Below are 22,506 nucleotides of genomic sequence, written 5' to 3'. Positions count from 1 at the left end.
ATGCTAGAGCCCCAAACCCTAGCCATGTCATCCTCTTATCCCTCCCGGAGGTTGCGGCCGCACGCCGGTAAAAATCTGTGAACCCACTTGGGTTCCATGTGGAACCAGTCGCCGATCTGACTGCACTCCACATAAATCTAGCCATAATGCAGCGAAACAAGAAATGATCCCGATCTTCATTATCGCCACACCACACACATCGGCCATCTCCTGGGTCGTGCCGCTTTTGTATCTGGTCCCCGCTAGCAATTCGATTAGGAGCGACTTGCCATAGGAAGATCTTGATTTTGGATGGCAATCGTGCTCCCCATAGGCCTGACAAGTCGCATGGGGCCGCCGATTTGAAAATCTCCTTGCACAAGGATCCTGTGGAGAATTGACCAGACGACTCGAGTCGCAAGCGACCTCGTCCTGTCCAAGGCTCAAGGTATACCCTCTTAGCTTATTCCGTAGCTCTTCCCATTCAGGATTCTCCGCGCTCCCTAAAGGTCGCCGAAACCGCGGGGACCACTGTCCCTGCCGCCAACACTCTGCCACTTTGGCAGTCTGATTCTCCGCAATCGAGAATAGGGCCGGAAAAGCATCCCGGAGCCGGCTATCCTCGCACCAAATGTCCAACCAAAAGCATGTGGCCTTGCCATTGTGCACCGTAAACTTCGTTCCTAGCCTGAGAAGAGGCTGGACTTTTTCTTAACGTCTCTCGCGAATTGTGACAATTTAGCATTTCTCCTGAATTCCACCCCACCATCCTCCAGGTACTTGCGTCTGAATATATCTAACCAAAGGCCGCCCCGGCCGGTTAGAATTTTCCATGCCCACCTGGTCATGAGACACCAGTTCATTATTTTGGAGTTGATCACCCCAAGGCCCCCTCTCTCCTTAGGCTCACAAATGTTCTCCCAACTAACCATATGGTACCTCTGCTTCCCATTCTCTTTTGACCAGAAAAAACGGGATCGAACTTTATTCAGTTTCGCATGGATCCCATCTTGGAGAAGGTAGAAACCCATAACAAACATTGGGATGTTTGTTAGGAAATCATTTATTAGAACCAGAGGCCCACCAGAGGCCATAAATTTGCCTTGCCAGGGCTCCACTCATGTGTGACACCCAAGTTTTTAATTGGATTTTTCAAAGATTTTTATTTGACTTGAGGGAGGTGATTTAAATTTTTCTTCAAAAGAACCCTCCCTTTCAAAATTTTTTTTATGGCAAAAATTTTATTTGGATTCACCCAAGACCTATCTTTGGTCTTGGAGGTTCTTGCTGTTCATTTGGACTCAAGACAAAATGCTTTTCACTTGGGAAAATGCCTTTTGAAAACCTCTTTGAAATTTGCACTATGGCTTTTGGAATAATCCTTTACCACTTTCAACAATTCCTTCTTGCCATGGCCTTAGTGCAAATCCTCTCTCCTAACCCTTCCCTCATCTTTGGATCATGTTTGGCATCTAATCCAGCAAGTTGAACCTCCCCTATCTTTATTTTTCCATTTAAATCTTATTCAAATAAATTCCTGTCTTCTATTCCATCCATTGGAGATTTGCAAAGGAACTCTACTTTCTGTTTTGATTTTTGCCCCCAAACCAACTCTCCTTCCTAGTCCTTTGAACCCTCAACCAAGATCCATGAAGATCCACTGGTCTTCAGTTCAAATTTTTCAAACTACCCTTGCTGCAAGTTTGGACCAGATTTGTCAAATTTGGTGAAATTCATTCAAAACTTTCTCCAAAAATTCCAAGTAAAATCAGGCAGCCTCCGGGTGCATTGAGTGGTCACCTCACCAAGTTACAGCCCTAGAAAAAATTATCTCATAGCCAAATCTTTCTGTCTAACACCTGCAGTGCATGGTCATTGTCAAGTTCAAAAAATTCAGAGAACAGTTCAGTGGCTTACTGTCGTTTTCTTCAGAGATGGTTGTCGATCTCGCTAGTGCCACTGTGTCGCCTTGCTCCTCGTCCCCTCCCCCTTGTTCCTGCACCGCATGAACGCCTGGCACCTTGCGGACGTCGGCGACGAGCTGCAGAAGGTGCGCCGCCCCGTGACCGACGCCAGCGGCGGCTTTGCGGCCGCCAGCGGGAGGCACGGCGCTGACGGCGCCACCCAGCGCCGCCCAAGCCACCGGAGCTCGCCGCGTGGTCTTCCACTCCCCGAACACGCTGCCGCTCTCGTCGTGAACCGCAGGGCGCGGAGCGCGCTCTCTGCCGCCGTCGAGCCCGTGCGGCCATCTCACCGTGGACCGACGCCATTACGCCAAGACCAACTCCGTTTAGCTGTGGAATGACACCAGTAACCTCCACTGATGGTGCCTGGCCACTCAAACCTCCTGCCAATCCACTGCATCGCCGTAATCGCTCGCCGGAGATTCTCCGTTCACGGCCACCCCGTCGATCCGCCTATAAATAGAGGCCCCGAGCTTCAACTCGAGCACCCACCATCCCTGCACTCCACCTAGAGCACGCCTAGCCACTGGAAGAGCCCCGAGGAGGTCTCCTTCCTCGGCTCCGGCCGCCGCGACCCGCCACGGGATCCAGCTCGATTCGCCCCCGTGTGTGCACCTCCGCCTCCCTTCTCTTGCCAGTAGCTTCACTATGCATCTCTCCTTCTGACCCGCGCTTCAATTCGAACTTTGCAGCCCTCCACCGGAGTTCTCCACCCTCACCCGAGCCGCCGTCCGCCGGAGATAGTGTCGCCGTCGACGTGGTGCTCCCCGTTGGTCGAGTCCACCACCCACCGACGCGGAAGAACACGCTGAAGCTCTTGGTACCCTCTGATCCTCCTAACTCGCCGTGGTTCGACGCCGGCGTCCACCGCAGTCTTCGGGCGCCGGCGAGCTTTTCAAACCTGACATGTGGACCCCGCATGTCAGCCTCTGTTCTATTCTTTCGCGAACCGTTTTCTGTTGGCGCCTTCGGGCAAATACGCTTTCCCTCTTGCGTTTGCGCATTTCCAGACGAACCGTTTTCTGTTTTCTCAGTTAAAACCCTGGAACTTTTCTGTTTCATTACAGATAAGTCTCTGGACAGAAACCTTTATAACTTTTTAATAAAAAGGGATTTTTGAGTGATTCTTTTTTTGACAATCTTCAAATTTTGTCTAGTTTTTTATGGGATTTATTTGAAAAATATTTGGAGAAGTTTCTGTACACCCATTAGTTTTCACGTTAGTACCCGTTTTTCGTGATTGCCGTAGGTTCCGGAAGAGGTGACGGAGCCGCGAACTTCGCCGAGCTAGACTCCGACTTCTCCGAACCAGGCAAGCATGTTTTGAACATTTGATATGGCAGGTGTTTACATGTTTACTTGAAAGTTTGTGCGTGGCATATGAGTGTCGATAAATACCTCGTTGCTTGTAAGGCAACTACCCGCGTGTTCCAAAGTTGCGATGATCTCTGATGAGAGATGGCCCAATCATGTGGTGACATGAAGGGCAGCAAGGTGGTACTGTTGTAGCATACCAGCCTTGCGTCATCCGACTTTCTCCGACGTTAACGTGGACGGAGTCACGTTATCGTTCTTTTCCCCGCATGTTCCAAAGTTGCGATGATCTCTGATGAGAGATGGCCTAATCATGTGGTGACATGAAGGGCAGCAAGGTGGTACTGTTGTAGCATACCAGCCTTGCGTCATCCGACTTTCTCCGACGTTAACGTGGACGGAGTCACGTTATCGTTCTTTCCCCCTTCCGTGCTACCACATGTTTCATTTGCCAGGATGCGGTTTAGTAAGTTGGTAACCTCTTTCCGTGTACACACCAAACAAAGAGGCCGGGATGATGGTACCTTGGCCCAGGATTAAAGCCAGTCATCCGGTCAGGGGGCATGGGTGTTTCCGGTTGGGACCGAGAGGGGGGGCACCCCCTTAGAGCGCGCATATAGAAATTTGATCCCATGCTACGCGAGGTTGTAGCCTCCCCGTCTCAAGGTTTTTCTTGAACGTTGCCGAGGGTGATCCCTGGCTTCGGAAGGTTGAATTGGGTGTGTACTGGTTAGACGTGTTTCTTCCAAAACACCGTAGACGGAACTAGTCCCTGTGACTACTGAAATCCGTTGGCTGTGGTTAAGTACAAACTCTGCAGAGTCAATTCCTCCCAAGTCATCGTATCCATGATCAAGTAGCGAAATCAGTATATCCATATCTATCCGCGTGAAAAACTTGTCCCCGGTGAACAAGCTCAAGTGGTAAATCCAGTTAAATTATTATTCCTGTGGATGGACTAAATTTATATCCGTCTCGTACTTGTGATAATTTATGTTCCCGAACTATTGTATTATTGAGCTACAATATAAGCCCTTTATGTGACGTCGCGCAGACGTCCGACTGTGGCATGTTCGTCTTTTATTTTCTGTTATAAGCCCTTTATGTGATGTTGCTCAGACGTCCGACTGTGGCATTATTATTATTCTCGCAGTTTCCTCTCGAGGAGTCATTCAGACACTCGTTTGGCACCAGTATTATTATTCTCGCAGTTTCCTCTCGAGGAGTCATTCAGACACTCGTTTGGCACCAGTATTATTATTCTCGCAGTTTCCTCTTGAGGAGTCATTCAGACCCTCGTTTGGCACCAGTATTACTATTCTGCAGTTTCCGCTCGAGGCGTCATTCAGACCCTCGCTTGGCACCCAGTATTTATTATCTCTATGTCTGAACGCACTGTAAAAAATTGTTCAAATGCTTCATGTTTACATTTGTTATATTTTATGTCCGAACTGTCTTGCGAGTACTTTCATAGTACTCACCTAGCTTGTTGATTTGGCCAGATGTTGACGAAGGCGATCTCTTGGATGAAGAGTTTGATAGCGCGTCCGACGCCTAGAGGAGTCCCAGTCAGTCCTGCGCGATCCCGGATATTGGTCACTTGTATTATATACGCTTCCGCCACCCGCAATAAGTCTCCTCGAGCCTCACTTCGACGCTCGAAGAGCTGTAGTCTTCAGGAGTCATATCACTCGCTTTGCGGTGATATTTCCACCACCGTTATTATCGTGAGTTAGTAGTATGCCACTCTATCCGCCGTCTGGTTTTATCGGCGTGCATGTAATAAATTGTTGGGCAGTCTCCGCTCAACCTTGTATTATATTTAGTACTCCTGGTATTTCTTTTCTGTGACCAAGATATTGTCTACCAGTGAGAAGGAATTCTTCCTTACTGGTCCGTAAAAGGGACTGGTCTCTCAATAATTATTTTATTGAAAAACCGGTCGTGACATCGCGCCGCTGTTTTGTCTACTACCGGTTGTAGTTCCCCCATAGTTAAGGCTCTCGCGGATACAGGCATCCCCAAGTACTTCATCGGGATGGATCCCAATTCACAATTCATCATGTGGGCCGCCCGAAGTTGCGACTCCAGATCTCCCCCTGTTACCATCGCCTCACTTTTCTCAAAGTTGATTTTTAAACCTGACATCTCCTCAAAACACATCAAGATAAATTTGAGATTCACTATCTCCCTTTCCGAGTTATTAATGAAAATTAACGTGTCATCCGCATATTGTAAATGTGTTTCCCTCCCGGAATTATATTTGCTGCCACCCCTGTAATATGACCTGCCGCCTTTGCATGGTCAAGAATGGATGCCAGCGCGTCCGCCAGTATATTAAACAGAAGTGGGGATATCGGATCACCATGCTGTACCCCATGCTTATTCTTAAAGAATGGGCCTATCTCCCCATTGATATTGACTGCCGTCTGACCCCCCCTGAATTAATTGCCGCATCCAACTAATCTAGAGGGGGTCAAAACCCTTCGCTCTCATCACCTCCTCTATAAAATCCCATCTCACTCTATCATACTCCTTCTCAAAGTCAATCTTAAGAATGAACACCTCTTTCTTAGTAGATTTTATTACATGTAGGACCTGATGCAGTACCGCAATGCCGTCTAAAATACTCCTCCCATGGATGAAGGCGGTCTGGTTTTGGTCAATGATTTTGTTAGCTACGGGAGACAGACGCGTCGCAAACCCCTTCGCGAGAAGTCGAAAACTCACATTAATAAGGGTGATCGGCCGGAATTGACGGATATTGTCCGTGCCCTGGACTTTTGGCAGGAGGGCCAACACCCCATAGTTTAGTCGTTTCACATCAATCAAACCGCGGGTAAAATCATGAACTATTTGGAAGAATTGAGGGCCCACCAAAGTCCAAAACTTCTTGTAGAACGTCACCGGAAAACCATCCGGCCCCGGAGCCGTGTCCCCCTTCATCGCTTTTAGATTTGCGATGATTTCAGACAGCTAAAAAGGGTGAATTAGATCTAGATTGTCCTGTCCGGACACCCTCCCCTTCGGTCCCCACATGTTGGGGCCCATGGCGACTGCGCCCCCAGATGTGGATCCTAGTAACTACCTATAGAACCCGCCAAATGCGCCCCAAGTTCCTCCTCTCCAACAAGCGTTCTATCTCCCTCTCGAAGGCACCTAATCATGCGTCGCCTGCGTCGCCCGTTGGCGATCGCATGAAAGTAATCTGTGCTAGCATCTCTTTTAAGGATCCACCTCTGTTGTCCTCTCGGCTTCCAATACATCCCCTCACAGGTCAAGATGAAAATCATCTCATCCTCGACCGCATATCTCCTAGAACATTCATCCGTCGAGAGCCCGACCCCGTCTGCCTTAGCGTCGGGCACTTTGATTTCCGCCAGTAGTGAATCTTTGCGGGATCTCAATTGACTACCCACGTTTGCACCCCATCCCCTCAGGTGGTGCCTAGATCACCGGATACAGTGTTGCCATTCATCTAGGGAGTCGCATAATGGCCCGTATCTGTGCGGGCGATGTTGGGGAACGCAGTAATTTCAAAAAAAAATCCTACGATCACGCAAGATCTATCTAGGAGAAGCATAGCAACGAGCGGGGAGAGTGTGTCCGCGTACCCTCGTAGACCGAAAGCGAAAGCGTTATATCAACGCGGTTGATGTAGTCGTACATCTTCACGATCCGACCGATCCTAGCACCGAACGTACGACACCTCCGCGATCTGCACACGTTCAGCTCGGTGACGTCCCACGAACTCTAGATCCAGCTGAGATCGAGGGAGAGTTTCGTCAGCACGACGGTGTGGTGACGGTGTTGATAAAGTTACCGACGCAGGGCTTCGCCTAAGCACTGCAACAATATGACCGAGGTGGAAATCTGTGGAGGGAGCACCGCACACGGCTAAGACAACTGTCAACTTGTGTGTCCTAGGGGTGCCGGCCGGCGACCTCATAGGGTGCGCCCCAAGGGGGGAATCCTACTCCTACTAGGAGTAGGTTCCCCCTTTCCTAGTCCAACTAGGAGGGAAGGAAAGAGGAGGAGGGGAGAAGGAAAGAGGGGGCCGGCCCCCCAAGCCCTAAACCAATTCGGTTTGGGCCTAGGGGGCGTGCCCCACACTTCCCTTGCTGCCCTCTATTTCCACTAAGGCCCATGAAGGCCCATTGACCCCCCGGGGGGTTCCGATAACTCCCCGGTACTCCGGTATTTATCCGGTGACCCCCAGAACCCTTCCGGTGTCCGAATATAACCTTCCAATATATCAATCTTTATGTCTCGATCATTTCGAGACTCCTCATCATGTCCATGATCTCATCCGGGACTCTGAACAACCTTCGATACATCAAAACACATAAACTCATAATACCGATCGTCATCGAACGTTAAGCGTGCGGACCCTACGGGTTCGAGAACTATGTAGACATGACCGAGACACATCTCCGGTCAATAACCAATAGCGGAACTTGGATGCTCATATTGGCTCCTACATATTCTATGAAGATCTTTATCGGTCAAACCGCATAACAACATACGTTGTTCCCTTTGTCATCGGTATGTTACTTGCCCGAGATTCGATTGTCAGTATCTCAATACCTAGTTCAATCTCGTTACCAGCAAGTCTCTTTACTCGTTCCGTAATGCATCATCCCGCAACTAACTCATTAGTCACATTGCTTGCAAGGCTTATGGTGATGTGCATTACCGAGAGGGTCCAGAGATACCTCTCCGTAACACGGAGTGACAAATCCTAATCTCGATCTATGCCAACCCAACAAACACCATCGGAGACACCTGTAGAGCATCTTTATAATCACCCAGTTACGTTGTGACATTTGATAGCACACAAGGTGTTCCTCCGGTATTCGGGAGTTGCATAATCTCATAGTCAGAGGAACATGTATAAGTCATGAAGAAAGCAATAGCAATAAAACTTAACGATCATAATGCTAAGCTAACGGATGGGTCTTGTCCATCACATCATTCTCCTAATGATGTGCCCCGCTCATCAAATGACAACACGTGTCTGTGGTTAGGAAACATAACCATCTTTGATAAACGAGCTAGTCAAGTAGAGGCATACTAGGGACACTTATGTTTTGTCTATGTATTCACACATGTACTAAGTTTCCGGTTAATACAATTCTATCATGAATAATAAACATTTATCATGAAATAAGGAAATAAATAATAACTTTATTATTGCCTCTAGGGCATATTTCCTTCAGGCGATTGGCCCTCGCCTCTCCCCAAATTCTGTTCATCCTCTCCACGAAACCTGGCTGGAGAATCCATTGTTTCTCGAAGAAAAAGCGCTTAGGGATCGGACGAGTCGTCTCCCCGGACTGCAAAATGAGCGGCACGTGGTCGGAACCAAGGCGTGTCTCTGCGACGAGAGAGCACACAGGGGATTTTGCCTCCCATTCGGTGGTAACAAAAACCCTGTCCAGCACACATCTAATGGGATTGTCTTGGTTATTTGTCCATGTAAACCGCGCCCCTACCCTTTGTAATTCGATGAGCTCAAGCTCGGCGACCCAATCATTAAACGCATCGACCAATCCTTGATCGTTTATGATATGATTACTCTTATCCTCCGCCGAGCGGATTAGATTAAAATCCCCCCTACCACCACTGGCCAATGTGCTGAATGAATCTTGTCATAAATCTCGCGCAGGAAATCATACGATCTCGCATGATCGGTCGGTCCGTAGACCACTAACAATTCCCACCGGAAATTATTGTTTCTCTGAATCATCTCCACCCCCACAAAGAACTCTCCTCTGGAGAATGACACCACCTCAAAAGTATCTTTATTTACGCCCACCAAGATCCCACCAGATTGGCCAGCCGTCGGAGCCCATTCCCAGTGAAATGGCACCACACCGGCCAGGGAATCCAACTCCACCTGCGAGAAGGACGCACGGATCATTTCCTGAAGACCCACAAAATCTAGCCTTTGATCGCGGATGTACTCGATGAGCTGCCTCCTCCTATCTTGCTGCCCGAAACCCCTAATATTCCAGATGATTCCTTTCATTGAGTCGCCCTAGGGGATTGGGTCCCCGCCCCGATATTGATGTGATCTCTTCTACTCACACGCCCCCTGCCATAGCCGCGACCACGGCCCCGACCCCGGCCACGGCCGGAACCCGCTCGGCCAGACGCCCGAACCTCCTCCCTGGTCGGGTCGTCCTGCTCATGAGCACGGGCGGCAGCTGCCGCAGTACGGGCCAAGTCCCGTCGGGCCCTGGCCTCGGCAATTGCTGCCTGGGCCTCCTCTTGCGCCCTGAAAGACTCCAGCACCTCTAAAGGGGACCGATCCACCATTCCCAGGATCACATTGCTCTCCTGGCCACGCGCAACAAATGCTCATCCGATGCCAATGCTAAAACCTTGAAAGAAGACATGGATCGCGTGATGGGTTTCGAAATAATACCTTGCAATCCCTTGCTGGCCTTGAGGGTCATGGCCTTGTCCATCATGTTCGCCGCCTTGGATGCCGCCGTCCTGGAGCTAGTGCGGGAGGCCCAGACCGGAGAGACCCTCGGACCCACTTGCTCCACGGGGGACCGAGCCTGAACCTGCTCCGACTCCTCCCGAATGCTGTTGAAGGCTGCCACACACTCCTCCACCGCCATCAAGTTGTCAGTGAACGCCTCCCCCTCAAAGCGCGCCTCAAGCTGGACCGGAGACATGACCGTGGCCCGTGTCGTTGCCTCCGCCCAGAATGCGCCGTAATGGATGCCGCCGATCGAACTGGAGGGGATGAGCAGGGGTGCCCGAGCCCGGGGTCGAGGTGGCGGTCGGAATGGGCGATTCCGCAGCCGTGATACCCGATCCCACAACACGACCACCACCCATCAACTCCTTGCCGGAACAGGGGGACGCAAACTTCCCGCGGATCAGACCGGCACCGCTCCGGGCCAGGAAAGCAGCCAGGAGATTGGAGCCATATTGATCCAGCTTCATCAGCAGAGGCGCAGACTCTCGACGAAGCATCCGCGGTGTATCCACCGCCGGGAGGGCTGGTGCTACCACCAGAACCGGAGCGACCTGGCCAGCCGCATCCGTCGCCCCACTTGCTGCCATCTTCTGACCCACCGGACCTGAAGACACCACCACCGCCGACGTGCCACTCGTTGATGACGCCTTCGACTTGGCATCGGCTACGTCCCATTCAGCGGTGTTGAGGCTTGGATCATCGTCCCCATCAAGATCCTCATCATCAGTAGGAGGGCGCGGGCGCGGAGGGGACGGAGGCGGAGGCGGCTGAGACAGAGGCCCCCCCCACCTCGCGCTCCACACGCATCATGAATCCAGAGATGTTCTTGAAAATCTCGAACAAGCCCGACACTTTGGAAGGGTCCCTGCACGAAAGCTTGGCCCGCACCGGTGCTCCCCTCAACGCCCCCATGTCTGGCCTCACAATCGACAGCTCATCCACCACCACAACCTTGCCCACCACGCGCAGAAATTCCTTGATGAGGGGGGCCTGACGCAGCTTATCCGGAACGCCCGAGACACGAACCCAACACTCCTGGAGCCACGACACCGCCTGAGGCTCCTTGAATGGCTCGCCGACTTCGGCCTTGTGCTCGCTGATCGGGAGTGTGATCGTGCCACTCTTCTTTGCCATCCACAAGACCTCCTTCGACGGGTAGACCACTGAAAAGCAATTCCTCCGGATCTGAGTCACCTGGCCCGATTCCCACATGTCGCTGAGGTCTCCCCGAATTGATTCCTCCGTGGCCTCCCCCTCAGTAACCACCAGCGAGGCCGCATTGGCCGGCATGAGCACTTCCTCGTCCGCCCCTCCCTCCAACAGGTAGAAACCTTGACCTTTGACTCCGAAGCCATACATGACCAATTCCTGCTTAGCTTGCCGCGTCGGGCATGCCGAGGAGGTGTGGCCTTCTTCTTTGCAAAGGAAGCAGAAGGGCTCGTTCCTGCACTCGATCTGGTAGTGGCCATTGCGACCACATTTGAAGCACATCACCTCCGCCGCAGCTTGGCCACATCCCCCTCTACCGCCCCCGTTGCCCTTCCTCAGTTGACGAAATTGTCCCCTTCTCCATATCGAGCACGACGGTCACCATCCCCCCTCCAGGAGCCGCGATCCCCTCCTCCATCCGCGGCCCCGCCACCTCCGCCCCGGCCCAAGGAGCGAGGCTGACCAAGAGGTGGAGGACCACCCGGCGGTGGCGGAGGAAGCCCAGAGGACGAATCACGACCACGCAAAGACGAGCGTCTCGACGGCTGGGAACCCCTTTCCCCGGCGGCCTCAGACCCCTCCCTCGACGGCGGCTCCCTGCGCATCGAGAGCTTGGACCACAGGTCTCGATCCAGCGCCCGAGCTTCCTCCTCGCCGGCCGGATCCTCGTGGGGGCGCTTGTTGCGGCCATGCACCTGCAGCCGCCGGTCCTTCTCCATCCGAATCGCCGTCGCCACCAAACACGGAGCCGCCGCCGAAGAAATGACCCGCACCCTAGCACCCCAGTCCCTGATGTCGCGCGGCGTGACAGGATACCCTAAGTGGACTGGCTTGACCCCTTTCCTCACCCACCACCACCTCTTATACTATCCCTGGACGGGCTTGTAGGCCTGGGCCGGGCCGACCTGCCTCCGCACGGCTACCGCTTGCAACCCACAGGGCTCTGGAGGCACCCGGGCGACCAGTTCAGCAAAGCTGAACCCAAAGGATGGGCCAAGGGGACGGCCCACAAGGCCCACCCTATCCGCCTCGACCCCAACGGCAGGCCCACTGCGACCCCCCGCAGGCTCGCCCGTCAGAGAGAGCGGGGGAAAGTTCCGCTCAGAGAACTCCGACGGCGCTAGCCGCGCCGGCGACAAGGCCGCACCAGCACCCGCCCTGGGTTCTGACGCATCTTGCTCCCCGGACGCCCCCCCTCAAAGATCCGCCAGAGTCGGAGCACCCAGAGCCGCCCGACACCCCGGCCCCATGCTTCACCTGGAAGCCACGACGACCCCGAGATCCCCTTCCCTCTTGCCGCCCGGGCACGCAACCAGCTCGAGCGACAGAACTTGCGACAGGGGACCGGAATCCATCCCTCCGAAACAGCCTCCCGCCCCTCCAGAGCAATCTTGCCCCCGCGCTCCTTACCAGCCCCCTACTGAGCTGGTCCGCCGGGCGTCACCCCGGACCCGGGCACCCCACCTCCGCCGTCCTCTGGCCCAGAGATGGCCCCCTGGCCACCGGCGACGCAAGGCGCGCACCCCCTTGACGGCACCGCGCGCCCGAACACAGGCCTCTATCATCGCTCACCTGGCCGTCAAACTCCTCTGCGAGCGCCCAAAAGCGCCCGCCTTCCCACGCCCCTCCAAGGCCGCGCGGCCCCAGCCCTGCCGCGGCGGCCTCTCCACCCCGCGAGTCGGCCACCGGATTCACCCTTCCAGCGGCGGACACCGCCAGGGCGGAGGAGATCGCCGGTGCGGGCGCGTCGCAAGAGCTCGTCTCTCCAACGGTCATATCGCCGTCCCCCTCGTCCCTACACAGCTCGAATACTGCCCTGAAATGATTATCTTGAAAGAATATTAGTTCAATGAGCTATATGTTGTTAAGAATTACCAAAACCACCCAGGGATTAGTTGCACTTTCAAGAAGACGGCCTTTTCCAGCTCTGAAAATTGCAGAAGTAGTAGCTGAGACATATTACCACCACATGCCACCGCCAAGTGAGTCTGTAGCATACCAGACTACCAGTTAGGTCGTTTTGTTTCTCTCCCTCGATATTTTTCTCTCCTGCCCGACCAGATGCACGGGGTTAGCTGTAGGGAGCGAACGGGCCGAACGATTTCGCAATTAGACTGGGCCACATGCGCTTAAATGGGCCGGAGGCCTGGTACAGTACCAAATCAAGAAGCTGCCGGTGCCGAACGTCCCAGTCGCCACATGAAGTGAGAAGCCACGCGAGAAGCCAGATTTGAGAAGTTTAGGAGAAGCTGGGAAGTTTCAGAACACACCCTCAGTATGACCCAACAATGGCCAAAAGCAAATGGCTTCTTCTCCATTTCTTGATACACAGTGGCTGCCACCGCCGACTAGCAAACAAAACATGTATGAGACTGAGAATGCAACAAAACCAAGCACATGCAAATGATGACAAGATGAAGTAACTGAGCTTACGTGAGTTGCCACTCTCATCCCACTTTGAGGGCGGCCGCTCACTTGTGAGTAGTAGCCGACGTACTTGTTCACCTCCCCTTGAATGATCCCCTATCGATGTCGGAGAGATGCCACATTGCGGTTGGTCATGATAGGATGCGACTCCACATATTCCTTTTATTTGTGATACTCCTTTCATATATTCTCCTAATACTTGTTCCCCTTTTGCTCGATGTCACATATTGGATCCACTATTATGACCAACCAAGCTTTGACCAACAAGATGTCCTCAAAACTTGAGAATGCCAAACCTCTTGCCTTCTTCTTCTTCTTATTGGGATCGGGTGTTGTCTCAACTTCAAATGTGGTGCCCCCCCAGTTCGTACCCCATTTGGGTCGGACCATGATTGCCATTGATCATGTCCGACAGGTACCTCCTAAATGATCATGGTTTGCAAGCATTCATCATGCACGAAATGAACTAGCAGCATATGCAAAACATTTAAATGCCATATGCAAAGTTGATCGGGCAGGAGCAACAAAAACGTACCGATCTTAGTGTGTCATTCCTTTGAACAGGTCATGGGCAGACCGGGCGCCGCCGGTGCTCATGCTCATCCGCGCCCGAACAAGCTGCGACGATTGACATACGTCCACCGTCGGCATCTGCGTGGGCGGAATGTTGTCCGGAATGCCCCAACCGGCCGTCGGATCCTCCTCTGCCCAATGTGGTCCGACGGCACAATCCGCGTCAATGGATGGATGGATGGGGTGCGGGGTTCCGGGCGCGGTGGGGGAACAGTTGCTTGTCCATGGTTTATGTGCAAGTCAAACTTATGTATTTTTGAACAAGATTATAGAACAAAATACCAACATCTACAATACAAAATAAATAAAATATAAAAATACTTTTTGTGATGGATCTAATGATAGAAATTTGGTACATACAAATTAATATGTTTTTTCTAAAAACTTGATCAAACATGCATATGTTTGAATTTTGAAAATACTAATACACCTTATATTTTGGAATGGAGGGAGTAAGTAATAAGGGCATCTCCAACGCTGACCCCCCCTAAAACGGACATGGTATTTGTCCGCGGACCGATCCAGGCTGGTGTCCGGACATAGATACAGGAGGCGGCCATGCAACCATATACCTCAAATATCCGTTTTCATTAACTAAAGAAACAATATTTCGCCAAATTCTTCCGCAAATTAACAGCCTTTTGCCAACATGTTACAAAGAACGTTAATAAAAAAATCTTAATAAACAACTAATCACCTTGCTAATCATACACCTCCGTAAAAATGGGTTTAACCATTTTCAAACCTTACACCAAATGCCCTAATCTATTTGCAAAGCTTTCGTCATTCCGCCAAACGTGTGATAAAGAACCTTAATAGATTACCAAATGCTAATCATATGGCAAGAAGTACACCTTCTATCAAATACCCAAATCTGTTCGAAAAAACTTGTCCCTCAAATGGATGTATCTAGGACCAAGTTAGTAATAGATACATCCATTTGAAAGACAAGTTTGGGACAAGTTTTTCTCGGACGAAGGGAGTATTTGCAAAGCTTCCGCCGAGTGCCCAAATAGTAACCGCCATCCGTCTTTTAACATGCTAGCCTTCCGCCAATTAACAACAATAGTCAGCGGTCTTCTGCCATTCCGACGAAGAGGTAGGGTACGTGACGACTCTTGGTTTATCATGAGGATGTCCGGACTCTCGCAAAGTCTCTCTTTATTTGGTTCTGATTTGCAGGAAAACACATCCAGATCGCTTTGTGTACCGATGGGGTGCCAGACTTGGTTGGTTGGTAAATTATGTCTGGATAGCGCGGTCCGGTCGGATGCGGGGGATTTGAAGGTCCGCTTCGGAGATCCCACGAAAACACACAAGTTTGCATCGTGCTTATAGCACACTGAGGAGTGGGGCCAAGAAGCCCACAGTTGGAGTTGGAGATCGCCCGCACTTGACAGCCAGCCCCAGATCTCTCGCCGGATGCTGGACATGGAGGAGTCCACGCAGCCCAAGCCCGCCGACCCCTCCGAGCCGGAGCTCCCCAACGGCGCCGCGGACCAGGACGAGCCGGAGCTGGCGTCGCCCGCTGCCGCGGAGGCGCCGGCGGCAGAGGAGGTGGCGGCTGTGGAGGAGGTCCCGGCGAGATCGGAGCCGCCCAAGGGCGCGGGGACGAACGCGGACGGCTGGCGCCCCTACACCATGGGGGAGCTGCTCGGGGAGGCCGCCGCCGCCGGGAGATCCGACTTCGCCGCCGACGGGAATGGGGCCGGATCCGCCACCCCCGAGCGCTCCAGGTCAGTGCCCGCTCCCTCCCTGCCCGCGCCGGGCCGTCCGGATCTCGATCGCCCCAAGCGGTTGCGCTCCTGCCGGCCGCCGCGACCTCTACTTTAGCAGTCTTGTGCCGCTTGGTTGCATAGCTTAGTTGCAGATCTCTAATGTAGTTTATGTGTAATTGCGCTGCTACTGCTTAGCTCTGTAGTGTATGGTGGTCGTTGCTGCTGCGCTGAACCTGAATTGCTTGGTTGCTTGCTGCTTCCAATTGCGCATATGGGTTGCTTGGCCGGCTCACTTGTTAGATGTTTCAGGCTGGATCCGTCATGTCATTTTGCAGGACGGGTTAATTGACTAGATGTGTTAATTCATGTCCCGTGAAGTTTGGAACGAACGAAATGTGCTGTGTGCTGCTGCTTCAGATGGCTGCTGCTAGTAGGTAGGCATGGATAGGTCCATGGTTTATTGTAGCAACCCAATGTCTAGGGCGTGCACGCTTAAATATGTCAAGTACCGTCCGACATACATTGCGCTGTTTGAGCTGTGTGGATGTGGAGGAGGCATCTGGGAAGAGGAAGGTGCTGGATAAAGAGGGGTGGGGTGCGCGTCCTCGATGTTGACGCCGGCCAGCGGCGTCTGACGAGTAATGAGTGCCCTGATGGGCCTAGATGAGAGCTTCTTCGGGGGACAGCTGCGCCCCGACTTGACACCACTGGAGGCGATGACGGTCGACGACCATAGGCGGCGGCGAGGCATCGGAGCTGGAGTGGGAGAGGAGGGGTGGCGAAGCGTTGGTGGGCAGTTGGGGGGGATAGTGCCGGGCGCCGCTGGTGGGGGGAGAAAATGAAACGGATGGAGTTTCGTGGCGCAGGGGGCTGCTGCACTGCAAGCCTGTTGCAGCGCCAACTTAATATACTATGGATGCTTGACTAGTCCAACTAGCACCTAGTTGGAGGGAGGTTGCGACACGGTGGAGCTGGAGGAGAAGGCGGCAGTGGGAGAGAGGAGCGTCAGTGAAGCGTCAGTGGCTAGTGGGAAGTGGGGGTGGAGGAGAACTTATCCAAGTGGGCGGGAGAAGTAGCTGTAGCGCCAGGCGCCGCTCATGGGATAGAGAATGGGATGGAGGAAATAGTTGGAGTTGTGGGGTGCAGGGGACTGACGCACTGCAAAGCCTGTAGCAGCACACATTTATTATGCTATGGGTGCTTGATTAGTCCAAATTATGTTATCAACCAATATAGTTATTGTTTTGATGCTACTTTTCCTTAGGTTTAGATATGTATTTAGTTTCCAATTTTCCATATATTAGACCAGTCCAGTACGTGTATATATTGCCCCATGGCCTCATGTGACTGCAAGTTGCCTTCTTAACAACTGGCACTGCCAATTTATCTTCTGCCAAAAGGGAAATAATGGAGTATAACATTTAAGCATTCGGTTATTGAGATATTCTTGAATTAGCTATGATAAATACAAGTTATAAAACCCTTCCGTTTGTCCATTTCAGCCAGGACAGCCTGCAACTCTCAACCCATCATGATGTTGCCATGGACTTGATAAATAGTGTCACTGGAGTTGATGAGGAAGGTCGCTCTCGCCAACGTATTCTTACCTTTGCAGCGAAAAGGTTTTGGTTTTACTCACCTGATTAACCCAATCTTGTAGTAATATTATAATTAGCTCAAACTTTGCATGTTTTCTAATGGTACATTTTGCAGATATATTAGCGCCATTGAAAGAAATCCAGAAGACCCTGATGCATATTATAACTGGGCCCTAGTTCTCCAGGTAAAAGTGCATTCCTTATTTGCAGTACACACCGGCTCGTACGTTACTTGAAGATGACCTTTGCAGGCCTTCGTTTATTCTGTTGCTTAAAGCATGCTAGTAAAATGAACATTGTGAGGGAAATATTTTAACCTTTTCAAATATGTTTGCAGGAAAGTGCAGACAACGTGGATCCTAATTCTGATTCTTCGAAAGATTCATTGCTTGAGGAGGCTTGCAAGAAGTATGCTGAAGCTACACGACTTTGCCCAACACTGTATGATGTAAGTTCACCACTCCGAGTTTATTGGTTCATGTTCTGGATTCTATTGGAAACTGTTAACATTGTTGCCTTTTTATACCAAAGAGAATTGGTACCATAGTGCCTTGGCATGGACTACTTATTTTATATTGAAATCAATGAAACGCACATGAATATCATTTAAGCCTCATGCTAACTTGCTACTCTGCTGAGAAACATCACAGTTCTCAACTTTTCATGCCTCTCTCTTATCCTTTTAGGCATATTACAACTGGGCTATTGCTATAGCTGATCGGGCCAAAATGCGTGGGCGTACCAAAGAGGCTGAAGAACTCTGGCAGCAGGTAATAACAATGTTAATAAAGTTTGCTTGCATTCTGTGATGGTTCTGTTTTTACTATGCTAGACCAAAGGGCAAAAGGTTCAAATCCCCTGTTCTGTTATATTTCAAGTTCCCATCCACTGTTCTAGTTTTGGTGTTGTTCAGATTGTCAGTAGAAAAGGGGAAATGCTATTTTCTCAAGTCGCTAACTGAACTTACGATCTAATAATACTATTTATTTTAAAATCTTGGTTACATAGTTACTCTGTCATATGTAGCAGTCTAGAAATGAAGTTGCAACTCCCAGGATTAAGCAAAATATTATATTTAGTCCCTTACCATTTCCTTCTTGCTGCATATTATTTTTTCTTAAGAATAAGGGTGTGCTTCTTAACTACTCCCTCCGTCCCAAAATAAGTGTCTCAACCTTAGTACAACTTTGTACTAGAGTTAGTACAAAGTCGAGACACTTATTTTGGGACGGAGGGAGTAATAGATAACATTCCTGATTTTTTACCATTACATTGGAACAATGGCCTGATCTTTTTTTCCACATTAAAAAAAACTATATTGTTCAAATGCTGGATTTTGATGAGTTACCATATATTCATTGTGTTCTTCCTTTTCAGGCTATAAGGAACTATGACAAGGCAGTCCAGTTAAGTTGGAACAGCCCCCAGGTTAGTACTGACTCTCTTGACTGATTTATGCCAAATAATAAATGCTTCTCCTAATTTTGAAGTGTTGGAGTTAAATAACGTGGTAAAAAGTTCACCGTAGGAAACCATTGGAATATGGTGTGAGCAAGTCATCACGAATACGAGCAACATAAATGCACACCATCATCAAACATATGATATCACACAGATATTCTTTGAGCTATTACTCCACACTACCACAGTTATAAGGTTGCACTGGAGAAAACCTTGTGAGAGTCTGTACAGTTGCTTTTGGGCAGTCAATCTGTCTGATTTTGTATACATCCTCTGGATAAAACATCAGTGGCTTACATCTCCGTTGGATGACCTCTTCTGAGAACACTGTTTAAATGATTCTAAACATTTATGCCCAAGTTACATAAAGTTCTGATATTTGATACATCAAGTTAAATTGCTTTACATTTTGTATGTCAGTTTAGTTCTCTGAAATAAGACCTTTACATTCAATTTCCATGATCTAAATTGCATGAAGTAGTTAATTTCTTCTCGTTTTCCATCAATCCTCTAAATTTATGGCCATTAATATTCATGCCTCAGTTATTGTGTGTGTGTCTCTTTGATTGCAGGCTCTCAACAACTGGGGCCTTGGACTACAGGTACATTAGCTTATGCACTGTACTATCAGAAATGACTAACTCTGCATCCATACTTTTTGCTTTTCACTCATTTTCAAGGGTACAAACTTGTGATGCAGGAATTGAGTGCGATTGTTCCTGCTAAAGACAAGCAAACAATCATAAAAACAGCTATAAGTAAGGTAGTTCCACTTTCCATCTTCGCGGAAATTACTTCTGAGCATTACTTCTGTGCAGTGCTTTATCACAAAATGTATATTCAAGGAAGTGTTGAAACTAAGTTTCTTTTGTTTGGTGGCACAGTTTCGATCTGCCATCCAGTTGCAGTTCGACTTCCACCGGGCTATTTACAACCTTGAACTGTCCTGGTGTGTTTCCTTGGTCTATTTGATAGTGACTGAAACGGTGAACAGCACCGCTTCAATTTGAATGCATGTTACCTTATGCAACTCTGTTGTAACAATAATCAACGCCCTCTTGCTTCCTTTTTGTGCTGCAATATGGCTTGGCAGAGGATACCTTGAGGTCTGGAGGGGCCGATACCTCTCCTAATGACCTGTATAGTCAGTCTGCTATTTACGTTGCAGCTGCTCATGCATTGAAGCCAAATTATTCGGTATGTGGATTTCTTTATTCTATTTCCCTAAGTTGTGAAAGTCCTACTTTTTGCCCTTGATTGTAATAATATCTTAACACAATGTTATATTTGTTGATGTAGAACTTTTATTCGTCATCCATTTCAGTACTTTCTGATTGTTATACTTGTACGCCAGTCTACCATTTTTATTGCTTCCAGTATTCACTAGCCCATGGGCTTTGGTAGCACCTTATTTTTTCTAAAATGAGCAAATCCATAGTTGTCATATGCATGATTGTGGGCCTTTCAGCATGATGTGTCTAGAAGCTTACTTTCCAGTTGTTGGTTACTCATTAATGATATTTAGGCATGACAGTTGTCAACACCCACTGAAATGCAGTTGTTTTTGCATAATTCAGGTTTATCGCAGTGCTCTACGGTTGGTCCGCTCAATGGTACGTTGGCAGCTGTAATATTTCAGTTCCTTTACTCTAAAATCTAGTACAATTTTATTATGTGTGCATCTCCGTATTTTTTGACTGTGGTTGTTGCTCTGGTAGATCGTTGATGAACTGAGATGTCCTGTAATGTTGTTATTGTCTGGTGTCAGGGCTTAACTTCAAATAGGAATATCTGAATATGGGATCTTGATTTTGCGAGATATCACTAAGAACTTGGTTAACTAAGAGTTCCTGGTGGCATTTGTTTAAACAAGATATATAGGCACCCACCCTGCGTAGATTGAGACTAGAATGCTGGTGTGCGTGCCTGGGAGCACTCCTGCTTTAGCTAGCCGCGAGTTATCCATCATATTCTAAAAGTTATGCGCAGTTATTTGAAATGCAATTGACTTGATTATGTTGCTGTGCACAAAGTGGAACATAAAAACTAGTCTAGCTTTAGAATCACACAAATCATGAAATGCCTCCTTTTGTTAAGATGTTTCAGCAAATTACAGAATGTAAACTCTGAACTTGTAAGTGTGCCTTTCCAGTAAAATATGTGAGTGCGCCCTCAGTGTCCGAACACTGAAAAGAATATTCATCCTCCTTTTGTTATATATATATTTTCTTGGAAATGGGCCAGTCTTGATTAGACCATATCTTTGTCAAAATCAGCAAAACGTAACTATGGAGTTTGTGACGTCCTTGCTGTTATGCCATATTTTGCAGCTACCTTTGCCATATTTAAAAGTGGGATATTTGACTGCTCCTCCGGCAGACGACCCCATTGCACCACACAAACATTGGGAGAGGTCGCAGTTCATCTTAAACCATACGGAACTCCAGCAGGTACTTGTGATACTGATGATAACGGATAGCCTACCTGTGTGACTATTCATATCACTGCTAGGATCCATCTTTGTTGTATGCCACTGAGTACTAAGTTTTTAATCACAAATGTAAGGTCAATGATTCCGAAAGTGCACCTGTCAAAGCAAACGCCCTCGTGGAGAAAGCCAAAAGGTTTATCAAGGTAGACGTCGCGGACATAGTTTCAGTGTCCACGTGCTCCGATCTGACCCTGCCCCCTGGCGCCGGCCTTTGTATAAACACAACGTATGGGCCTGTGTTCTTGGTATGCCCCTCCTAAACTTCTACTCCTCTTGGTCTGCTGTCTTACAAGTGTTGTTGGTTTTTGAACTAATTGTCCACCTCTGTTTTCGCCGTGTCAGGTTGCTGATACCTGGGAGTCTCTCGACGGCTGGCTAGACGCGATATGCCTGGTGTACACCATATTCGCAAGAGGGAAGACCGATGTCCTGGCGGGCATCATCACCGGCTGATCAATGATGTCTTGTTGTATGTTTGACTAGCTGTGTCTGGACAGAGCGACATGTATATCAATATGCATTCTGTGTCATTAAAAAAAAACCCACCACAGTTGATTTTTATGTACTCCTCCCCTTGACTGCTCCGATGTGAATTTTCACAGTTTGTGTAGAGTGATGTGTTTACCCATCCGAATCATAGGCGCGCGTCATTGTTTTGTACCTGTAACACATATATATACCTTCAAGTATGTTGTATGACTTGCAATAGACGACGGATGAGAAGATGAGTCTGTACTTTCATCTGGTTCAAATGTTTGTATGTTGTGTCCTGTATTTTTGACTTCCAAATTCAAACCTCTGTTGTATTAGGGTCAATGTCCAAGTTGTACCTTTTGGCTGTCTGGAACACTTGTCTCTGTCTATCTACTCAGTACTCAGTTTGTTCAAATTATTTGAAGTTGTAGCTTTATCGTAAGTCAAACTTCTTTATGTATATGTTGTCAAAATGACGCTGAAGGAGTAGTCCAAGAAAAAGAAACTGCGTGGCCTCATTTTCCTTCTCCTTTTCTCTCCTCCTTGTACCCTTGAGAGTCTCCTAGGGAGAATATTTTGCTCCCATGTTTAAAAACAAAAATCAAATAAGAATGTGCCTTTTTTTTTCTGATTTTTTGTGAATGTTCTCAAGACATGTATCTGCTATCCCCATATATTTCAAATCTAAAATCCCCATATATTTCAAATCTAAAATCAAAACACATATCGGGAAACAAAACAAGACAAATCTATATGTGAATATAGTTTTTTCTTGTCTTTTTTTTGACACTATTCATGCTGG

General features: G+C 49.2%; 1 protein-coding gene across 2 annotated transcripts; it reads left to right on the top strand.

Annotated features, from left to right (window-relative positions):
- Positions 1 to 15,297: 15,297 nt before the first annotated feature.
- On the top strand, positions 15,298 to 22,000 carry LOC123098946 (protein HLB1). Of its 2 annotated transcripts, XM_044521032.1 has the most exons (14): positions 15,298 to 15,698; positions 17,183 to 17,302; positions 17,394 to 17,463; positions 17,616 to 17,726; positions 17,965 to 18,048; positions 18,656 to 18,706; positions 19,312 to 19,341; positions 19,440 to 19,502; positions 19,624 to 19,679; positions 19,810 to 19,936; positions 20,317 to 20,352; positions 21,070 to 21,189; positions 21,305 to 21,475; positions 21,573 to 22,000. In XM_044521032.1, the coding sequence occupies exons 1-14, from the start codon at positions 15,385 to 15,387 to the stop codon at positions 21,681 to 21,683; spliced, it is 1,464 nt and encodes a 487-aa protein (XP_044376967.1). In that variant the 5' UTR covers positions 15,298 to 15,384; the 3' UTR covers positions 21,684 to 22,000. The 2 variants fall into 2 exon arrangements, with proteins under 2 accessions (XP_044376967.1, XP_044376966.1); XM_044521031.1 differs by lacking the exon at positions 19,624 to 19,679 and having other exon boundaries at positions 15,299 to 15,698; positions 19,440 to 19,497; positions 19,833 to 19,936.
- The last annotated feature ends 506 nt before the right edge of the window (positions 22,001 to 22,506 follow it).

Source organism: Triticum aestivum, chromosome 4D, assembly GCF_018294505.1.
Source record: "Triticum aestivum cultivar Chinese Spring chromosome 4D, IWGSC CS RefSeq v2.1, whole genome shotgun sequence".
Taxonomy (NCBI): Eukaryota; Viridiplantae; Streptophyta; class Magnoliopsida; order Poales; family Poaceae; genus Triticum; species Triticum aestivum.
This window is presented reverse-complemented; position numbering and strand designations above follow the sequence as displayed.

Bases quoted from the DNA above. Each gene is read 5' to 3' on its own strand.
- LOC123098946 (XM_044521032.1), top strand. From the start codon at position 15,385: ATGCTGGACATGGAGGAGTCCACGCAGCCCAAGCCCGCCGACCCCTCC. The intron at 17,303-17,393 runs GTTTTGGTTTTA...TACATTTTGCAG, and splicing joins CTTACCTTTGCAGCGAAAAG to ATATATTAGCGCCATTGAAA. The intron at 18,049-18,655 runs GTAATAACAATG...CTTCCTTTTCAG, and splicing joins CTGAAGAACTCTGGCAGCAG to GCTATAAGGAACTATGACAA.